The 10,007-nt window shown below is 42.1% G+C and overlaps 1 protein-coding gene across 5 annotated transcripts in view; it reads right to left on the bottom strand.

The window, feature by feature from the left end:
* Positions 1-1,333: 1,333 nt before the first annotated feature.
* CHID1 (chitinase domain containing 1) overlaps positions 1,334-10,007 on the bottom strand; it is a 150,549-nt gene continuing 141,875 nt past the window's right edge. For 3 of the 5 annotated variants that reach the window (XR_014792131.1, XM_084856423.1, XM_084856441.1), the window contains 3 exons: positions 2,885-2,965; positions 1,949-1,991; positions 1,344-1,602 (listed from right to left, as the gene is read on the bottom strand). Coding sequence is in view for 4 of the 5 variants with exons in the window: in XM_084856423.1 (XP_084712549.1) it covers positions 1,504-1,602; positions 1,949-1,991; positions 2,885-2,965 (223 nt within the window). In the remaining variant the exon portion in view is untranslated. Of the gene's footprint in view, positions 1,603-1,948; positions 1,992-2,884; positions 2,966-10,007 lie in introns of all 5 variants that reach the window. The other 2 variants (XM_084856414.1, XM_084856404.1) reach the window with 2 other exon arrangements.

The following is a 10,007-nucleotide window of genomic DNA, read 5'->3' as shown; positions in this document are numbered from 1 at the left end:
AAGTCCTACAACTTCCAGCACAGCTGGCTGGGGAATGCTGGGAATTGTAGGATTTTTTTCAGTCTAAACATGCGTAGGATTGCACCCTTAATAAGTCAGTAACACTGCTGCCAGCCAAAGATGTTATTATGGAAATCAGAAGTAATGATCTGGAATGGCTAAGAGGTATCTGGGGACACCTTTGAAAAGTGTGACATATTCTGGAGAAGCCCCCCACCCACCACCATTAAGGATGATTCAGTCTGTGTATAAACAAATAATTTATGTATTTATTTAAAATATGTTTATCCTGTTCCTCAGCCAAGAAGGCTGACACTTCAGTGAGACTGAGGAAGAGGCAGAAAGCTAGTTTTGAGCTTCGGAAAGTGTTTGGAAAGCTCTGAGGGATCTAATGTGGAGAAGCAGATTTGCACGCATTAAGCTGTGTAACCTCCACCTATGCTCAATTTGCATAAGAGTAAATAAACTCAAACCTTACAAAATGTTGTAAGCCTCTAATGATCCCTCCTTCTAAGGGGAACCAAAACCCAGGTTAGTGCTGTCCCTGGAATTTCTCACTGCTGAGGAAAGTGGGTACGCATAACAATGTCTGTCTGTCTGTCTTTCTGTCTATCTCTACCTCCACACACAAACACCCAACTATATCTGAATTAAACAATCTACAGTTTAGCTTTGAAGGTTATCTTATAGCCTTTGGGCTTAATTAACCTCTAAGAATGTATATACACTGCAGAAACTGGTTAAACAGTCATTTTCCCTTTCCCGGGCATTTTAGTTCTGTTGGTCAGTGAGTTCCAGAGATATATAAAAGAGAAGTCTTGACTTCAATAAACTATGAGTCTAGGATTATTTGGGGGAAGTCATGACAACTAAAATGGTGTAAAACTAATACACGTTTGCAGCATAGATGGAAGGGCCCAGGTTCTTTAACTTAGAAGCAAACCATTTAGCTTTGACTCCAAGGATAAACTCAGAGCTACACTAGAGCAACATTTGGCACTTTATACATTTAAGTTTAGACTAGGCATGATGGCAGCTTAAAAGATTTAAGTGGAACTGTAGGGCTTGAACACTTAAACTGCTGAAGAGTCAACTTACCTCAGGCACACAACTGTTTAACGTTGCAATCCTATGCATACTTACTTGGGAGAAGGTCCCATTGAATTCCTATAAATATATAGGATTGGCTTGCAAGTATTACACCTTGAGTTAGCTTCAAATATTAAAAAAAATACAAAAATGAAGAGCTCTTACCTTCTCTCACTGCAGTCAAGTCTTCTGTAACATTGGTGGCTTTTCCTGCTTTTTCATTACCCATCTCCATACATTATATGAAACACAATAACTTCAAAGGAGATTCTTTATTGGGAAAATTTGAAACTGATTCCATATAAATTACATTACACCCCCCAAAATAATATTCCCTCCTGCATCGCCCCAATACACTTTAAGCTCCAGTTGATTGAAGATGAAATGTCAATGAAGAAAAGAACACGTCTTATTTTAAAACAAGTCATAAAAATAATCCAGGCCTTGGCCCAGTTCCCAGATGGCTATTCCTGTGCCCAGTTCCTTTGCAAGCTCTAACCGCAGTTGGATGGACTGCAAAACAGAAGAGAAACATGATGGATAATTACATTTGCTGAATATACACATTAGGAACTCATTGGTGGGGGTTGGGGGTTGGTGGGGGAGGATACACAGAACAAAAATCGAGAATCAGAAGGAATTTTCATTTTATTTCAGAATAAGCCATTAAAACTAACTATACTTTTGGCCACTAAATAATCCGACAATGTGCACTGGTTTATTCAACTAATGTATGCATCTGGCATGGAGTAATTGTATATAAAATAAGCTCATGTTTTGGATGCAACCCAGTTCCATTAAAATCAGATTAGGCCTTTGGCCATACTGCTCTTGGTTTCCAAAGCAGAAATATGTGTACCTTTAAGGTTGGGTAGAAGACTGCATGCTTCCCTCCTTTACTTCTGCAGAGCACAAGAAAAAAAAAGAAAGAAAGAAAGAAAGAAAGAAAAGAGAACAGCCATGAAAATTGGTAATATTGCAAGGCATATATTATCTATTTCCCCCCAAACTGGTTTCTTTCTAGAAAACAGCGGGGGTGGGGCAGGGGGAGACAAAGAATTAGGAATTGCTTGCACAATAAAATCAGTAAGTACAAACAGAGAGAGCGCAGAGTGCACTATAAGTAATCTGCAACCTGAAACAACTCATGACTAGCAAAATTATCCACAGTCTCCTGAAAGCAACCAAAGACTAATGTCAGCCCCTGCTATGCTGATAAATGTAAGTCTCCCTTGGCATCCAGTCCTCCAAAGGGACACTTAGGGCCAAACCACACAATGCAGTATTCAGCATTTAGATAAAGAAGAAGCTTAAACTGGCTTCCCACTGTTGCTATGCTCCCCCCCCCCCCGAAATTACAGCAAACTTTGAAAGCTACTTTTCTACAAAAAGAGGTATCAATAGGTGTTGGTGTCTATTTTCCACTTTAAAAAATTACATAAAATGCAGTGACGTTTGATTTGAGAGAATAATTCTAACGATTGCTATAACAATCAAATATATTTTCATAATAAACCCTTACTGAATGCTTTTGTTTTTGTTAAGGAACCAGCACTTGGTTAATGTAGAACTAGCAAGATTCTGTTACTGATCTGATTACATTGGTAAGTGCTTTAAGAAATAAAGAGTATTCATTCAGTTTGTTACTTTTAAAATAACCAACACTTTTTTATCTTCTACCTTGAGAAAGGTGGAACACTGGAGGCAGCTCCTCCTATGAATTTATATAGCTTAGTAGCAGTTCTGCATTCACTGGGTTTATTAAAGAAATAAACAATTGATGGTTTCAACTTACTTTTTGTATTCAAAATAATGTTCAGCTATTTGTTCATCCCATACCAGTTTAGGTTTATGCTCCTTCAAGACTTCTATATACCTATAATTGTTTTTAGAAGGTATGAATTAATACTTTAAAATTCAAAGTTTCTCTTCAGAACTTATAAATAACTAATGTCATATTTAACAATTACATTTTACAGGCACAAAAGCCTTATATGTATATTGTTAGAGTTGTTGCACAGCATTGGCCTTACCATGTAGCTACACATCCTCAACAAGCACAGAATAATTTGCTCAAAATTTTAAAAACTTTTTACCCTTATTGGAAACAGGTAAACCGTATAACATGGCAAAACATTTACTCTTTTCTTCTAATTTCATTATGTTCCCTTTAGTTCTGGTAGTATTTGAAATGTTCACATTTCAGTTTTTGTGTGTGCAACCCAATTAAGTTTTATGTACTTTTAAACAATATTCCCTTCTTAAGTCTCTCTTTTTTCCAACTGAAAAGTCATATGTTACTTGAGTATTTCCATCTCCCTCCATTTTCAGTTCAGTACCAGGTGATGTATTTATATGTGATCTTTACAAACAGACATGTTATGTGCATGCTTTATCCAGTTACAGTAAAACCTAATAGAGGACCTCTTCTTTCTTTTTAATTCCATTTTGCAAGTTCTCCCAAGTGGGGTGACTTGATACTCTGTCCTCTGCAGTGTTGAAAACATCACGAAGTCAGTGTTCTTTGAAGATGAATACTGCTTGGTTATGTCCAAATTCACCAGTACCAACTTTCATGTTTTGCTTTGTTTAAACTCTTATGCACAGCCTACCTTTCAGTATGACTGTTCTCTGTCTGGGAGCCTGAGCTTTGTTTTCGTGTTTGTAGTATCCTCAGTTCAAAGAAGCACTGCCTTGGGAAGTTTGGGACTTTAAAATGTGGATTCAAATCCTAGTCCTAAAGTGCCTGGGTGTGTAGAGGTCACTGTGAAAGGTGGACGCTCTCAAAAAGCACAAGAAGATGGTAACATGTGTTCAGGGATGGGTATACAGTTTCACTCCACATGGCAAGCATGATGAGCCCCAGCCTCCTTACCAATCTGGGACCCAGGCGTGATGGGCCCCAGCCTCCTTACCAATCTGGGACCCAGGCGTGATGGGCCCCAGCCTCCTTACCAATCTGGGACCCAGGCGTGATGGGCCCCAGCCTCCTTACCAATCTGGGACCCAGGCGTGATGGGCCCCAGCCTCCTTACCAATCTGGGACCCAGGCGTGATGGGCCCCAGCCTCCTTACCAATCTGGGACCCAGGCGTGATGAGCCCCAGCCTCCTTACCAATCTGGGACCCAGGCGTGATGAGCCCCAGCCTCCTTACCAATCTGGGACCCAGGCGTGATGAGCCCCAGCCTCCTTACCAATCTTGGACCCAGCAAAGGGGCAGGGACTGTTCCTGCTGGTGCACTGCACTTTGGAGGTGCTTGGACCATCCTTCGGTGTGCAACACAACTACAGGGATGGTCCTTGCCCGCCTCTCCAGCGCCAACGTTGGGAGGCAGGCCGGGGCTAGTTTTTGTGCAGTGCTTCCAACGCGCAGCACCAAAACAAGCACCACCTCCCTCTCTGGAACTGGAGAAGATGCCTGCGGCTTGTCGCTGCAGTGCTGCGCACCCGAGGGAGAGACACGCAGAGCAAAGGCAAGCCCCGGCACTCCTCTCCAGCTTGGTTGGGCACTGTGGTTCTGGGGCTCCCCAAGTGCCTTGGGAGTGCAGTCTTCAAAGTGACACCCCCCAGCCCTTACTTCTGAATTTGTTATTACTTACTTACAGGTATTTATAAACCGCTTACATCTACAGATTTCAAAGTGGTGTGCACAAATCATAAAAAACCATAAAAATATAAAAACCACGACATTGAAATATATCGTGTGTACATGATCCATAAGATGGTAGGCTAAACTACACAGGGAAGGCTTGCATAAACAGATGCGTCTTCGACGTGCGCCTAAAAATAAGCCCACAGCAGCAGAGGATAGGAATCATCCCCCACACATGCACTTCCAAGGCCCTCCAAGTGCCTCCAAAATGTGGCAGAACTGTGGAACAATTCACACCCACCCAGGCCTTCGCAGCTCCAAGCTGGAGAGCTTGTTTTCACATGCATTTTCAAGGTACTCAGAGCACATCAAAAACACAATACCCCCTTCTCCAGCATTAAGCTTGGACCTGGGGAGTGCAGGAAGGGAAGACCTTATACATCCTAAGTTTAAATCAACCAGTATGTAGGAAACGTGATGCACATGATGCAGCACTCCAAAACAAAACCAGCGACCACCAGTAGTTTGTCCAGTGTATAAACTGGATATGCTACTAGTGGTCATTTGTTTTGTTTTGGCATAGTAAGTTTCAGAGGCACAACCTGAGGTCAAGGACAAGACTCCTTGAAGGAGAGAGGTAGGTTGCTGGTGACCACAAGTTTTCAGTTGACTGCTAAGGCCAGGCAAAATTTGTGAACCTCTCCTTTGCTTTATGTGAACCTCTCCTTTTTACCATCTCTAATTTGGGTTAAGAAACCCTCTCTCCAATCAACATACAGTTTAGTATAACAGAAATTTCTCTGCTCATAATTACATTCAGGGCAATCAACCTTAAATATATATTTTACTAGAAAACTTCCATTTGACATGCTACAGACAGAACACTAATTTCCATCAAATAATAATCAGCCTTGCTCATCCTGAAATTTTAATCAAGATGATGTATGCAGAAACAGCAGTCTTCTCAAAACTGGAGAAACTTATTTTTTAAAAAACAAGCCCATAATTCTAAACAGAACCAGAGTCTTTATAATTTGGGCTTAAGGTCCAATCTTATGAATTCTCTATGCCAGCAGCTGCCACACCAGGGCAGAAATATAATATGATCCTATGCATTCCCAAAGGCAGTGTGGAAAAACAATAGCTGAAGAAACAAGTACTACCAGTGCAATATTGAAAGCTGCCCCCACAAGCACTCCTGGAAATTCCACCCACCCCAAACAATCGTGACACTGCACACAAGACACCTTCACATTAGCCATGACTGAAAGGCACTAATCAACATGCACTGTTATCTGGAATATCATGATAACGTCACCCTGTTTACACAATAAAACAGTTGTTTAAATACATGGGATTTCATATTGTAATTTTACAGAATATTTCATCATAACTAACATACAGTATTCGAATTTTTTATCAATTATCTCCCTACTCCACTAGTGTCTACCCCTAGCCCTCAGTTAAAGAAACCAACCAGCACCTGTTTGGGATCGGGGTGGGGGGAGGGAGGGAGAGAGAGAGAGAGATGGCAGAGCAGAAAACTGTATTTCCTTCTGATTTGGAAGCTGAAGATAATGACAAGGACACCTGAACATGATCCCCTGTGCTACCCTGGGGAAAACTTAGATGATAAGGAGTTGAAGGCTGCTCCCCCCCCTCAGGGAGGAACCTTCAGCACCTTCTCATGTGTCCTCCCAACCTGAGGATATGGTCCTTCCACTTTCCTTACGCTCTGAAGGCAAGCCCCCAGCAGCCTTTCCATGAGAGTTCACTGGGAGCTTTCCATGGTCCTGGCAATGTGTGAGCAAAGGGCTGGATGCACCTGATCTTGGAAGCTAAGCAGGGTCAGCCCTGGTTAATACTTGTATGGGACACCACCTGGGAATCAGGCTTCCTGCACTGAGCCAGGGGTTGGACTCGATGGTCTTGGAGGCCTTCCAACCCTATGATTCTATGTCTATGTCTATGTCTTGCCTGAATCAGGACATAACGGGCCCAGTCAAGCGACACTCTCTATCTGATGTGGCCCCGCTTACAAAGACATTATCTGGGATGACCTCACCAAAAGAGACTATACCTGATATGACCTAACCTAGGTAAGTCTGCTATCACTACCCCTGCAGGATCTATGCTACACTGAAAAAGGATAACCTTGATTTGGTCTGGGAATGGGCTCTTCTAGGGGGCTGCTTCTCTCATTGCCACCACCACTGCCAAGCCAGGGTTCCTAGAGAACAATGACTGCTTTTATTCTGTCATTGTTGTGCTTTAATGGTAATTTAATGTGTTTTATTGTTTTAATTGAGTTTTATTTATAATTGTAAGCCACCTTGAGTGCCATTTTTCTCGGTAGAAAGGCAGTGTACAAATAAAACGAATAAATGACAGAAGGGTATCAATCTACAGTTAGGGCCCTGAGAAGGATGTGTGCATGCATATTTGTTGAGTTGGTGAGAGGACTTCCCAAAGGAAGGTGACTATGGCTTTGGCGATTCTATACACCATGCTATGGACATCAGAGGTATAGGGAGAGGGCATGGGATAAGAACATAAGAAGAGCCATGCTGGATCAGACTAAGGGTCCATCTAGTCCAGCATTCTCTTCAAACAGTGGCCAACCAGCTATTGGCAAGGAGCTCACAAGCAGGACACGAGTGCAAGAGCACGCTCCTGCCCATATTCCCCAGCAATTGGTATACATAGGCATACTGATACTGGAGGTAGCACATAGCCGTCAGGACTAGCAGCCATTGATAGCCTTCTCCTCCATGTATTTATCCAACCCCCTTTTAAAGCCATCCAAATTGGTGACTATCACTACATGTTGTGGTAGCTAATTCCGTAGTTTAACTATGCGCTGTGTGAAGAAGTCCTTCCTTTTATCTGTCCTGAATCTCCTACCAAGCAGCTTTATAGGATGACCCTGGGTTCTAGTATTTTGAGAGAGGGAGAAAAATAAGGAGAAGGGAGACAATTAAAGGTCTCTTTCTCTTTCTAGATTTTCTCCCAGCTTGAGTGATGTGAGTTCACCATCTCCTAGTTCTTCTCTCTTGATTTGGTGCTGATGACCAGGTCATTAAAAAACAAAGCTCTCTTCTCTACAGTTTGTTGTATATGGCTGAATCAGGCCCATTCTGAGCATCTGGGGATCCTCTCCTCTTGAGGAAGGCTCCACTGGAGTAGGACCTTCTCTGTAGACAGGGACAATGCCAGTGAGCAGTCTGCCCTATATGTATCATGGAGATAATTTTTTTCTATAAATACAGGAGCATGCACATACATATATGTTACCACAGTTGCACTCACTATTAATTATTCTTACATGTCTCACATGTCTCAAATATTCCTGATCCACTAATCTTTATAAATAGATTCTGACAAGATATGGTTTCTTTATTGAGAGAGTTGCCCTGTCACAAAATGTTTTGATTTTACATAGACACATTGATTTATTTTTTTTGCATATAGGTGAAGACCAAGGATTAGTAATAACTGAGCATTCTTATTTCAATCTGTGGTGTGAAATCTGTGGATTCAAAGAAAAATACTAATCTAGCTGGACCAGTAAAGTAGTACACAGTCTAATGCATTTTACCATGAAAGGAAGGGTTCACAAGAGAATATATATATGATTTATGGCAGGTGCTGTTTGTGCAAGGAATACTTTTGCTGGGATGTGAAAAATGCAATAGCTCTGCAACATTATAGAATGAACTATAATCGTGCAAGAAGGAATTTATCTATTGCACATGGCTTCAATTCTCATCTATGAATTCGAAGAAAAATCTTTCAATATTTTTTATGAGCATCACAAAGAATAGAATGTACAGTGTCATATTTTAAACTCTGCACTTAGGGCTTTACTTTTAAGCTACCAGCTTCCAGTTCTTCCTCCATCTACTTTAAGATCCAATTTTGGAAGAAAATATCTGGAAGTGATGTCACAGTGCCAACACACTAATATTAAATTGCCAGCTGTACCATTTTAATTGGCATGTCTTCTCCCCCCAAACCCTAGATTGTAGTTTGATGAGTGTGCTGAGAATTCTTAGGGTTAATTCACATCTACCTTGTGGGCCTTCTGCCAAAAAGCAGTATGTAATATTTAACTTACTTCACAAACAGTAGTAATTTACTCCAAAAGTTACTTCAATAATAAGGCATTTGACTTCTGCACTATACATGTTGCCCTCTGTGAGGAGTAAAATCTGTTCCTTTCACTGCAGATACATTAGGACCTATCCAAGGGGATTTCTACACCAGCCTAAAATTCTGCATTTAAAATGGGGCTTTCCACTTCCATTTTAAATGCAGGATCACAACTGATTCCCTTTACACATGCTTCCTTCTATGTAGATGGCCATTCCCATAGAGTTATGTTTCCGTGAAGAGGCATTACACACGCTCCAGGTTCAGCGATACTTGCTGCTGGGTTGCTGCCCCTTTCCCTCCCCTTGCACATTACTGGTGGATGGGGACTGACACACAGACAGCCCCCGCAATCTCCCCAGACCCCACCTCCCTCTTCCATGCTTTTAGCGAGTCCCTGCCAGCCCCTCTGCTGCTCCTCCACTCTGCCCCCCTCGCTGCCACTCTGCCGCTCTGTTTTGAACAGGCAGGCTGAAAATGGCGAGGAGCCAAAATGGTGCAGGGGTGGGAAGGCTGAATGCCCATCAGACCTTCGTCACCACCTTCGACAACATGACCACGCCCCCAGCAACCACACTCAGCGCTTCATTCACGGTAGGGGAGAAGTACACAGGGAGGACATGGCGCTCCATTTGCACGTATCTGGAAAAATACCCGTTTTGCCGTTTGAGGAAAACACGGAGTAGATGAAAGGAAACAGTGGAATAATGATTGGACAACGACAAAGTCATGTAATGGACCTGCACAATTCAGTGAGTGAGCAACCATGAATGCGCAACAAACTTGAGGTGTAGAGATCCCCCAAGTCTAAACACTTTACTGCTGAATTACTGCTAAACTATTGTAGCTTGAGAGCGTAGGTGTGAACACACCTTTTGTGAGAGATACCTAACTCCTCCTCCTAGAGCACGGCCCTCAGTGGGGTGTGCTCATAAATGCCACAGTGCATAGCATTTAAGTTACTGGGTAAACACTTTATGAGAGTAACATCAGTAGCTATTCCACATCCTTGGGAGCTAACTGAATAATGCAGGAGCCATATTAAAAAAAAACAACAACAGAAGGAGATTCAACACTGTGCTTACCAGCACTGAGGACTTAAGACATCGTTTATCTAAGCAGTTAAGTGGCATTAACATTTTAATTCAAGCAGTGACCACATGAGAACTTTGA

Source organism: Heloderma suspectum, chromosome 1, assembly GCF_057233095.1.
Source record: "Heloderma suspectum isolate Gila_16-S chromosome 1, 16-S_ref, whole genome shotgun sequence".
Lineage (NCBI taxonomy): Eukaryota > Metazoa > Chordata > Lepidosauria > Squamata > Helodermatidae > Heloderma > Heloderma suspectum.
The sequence above is the reverse complement of the archived record's forward strand: the minus strand, read 5'-3'. Positions and strand labels throughout refer to the sequence as shown.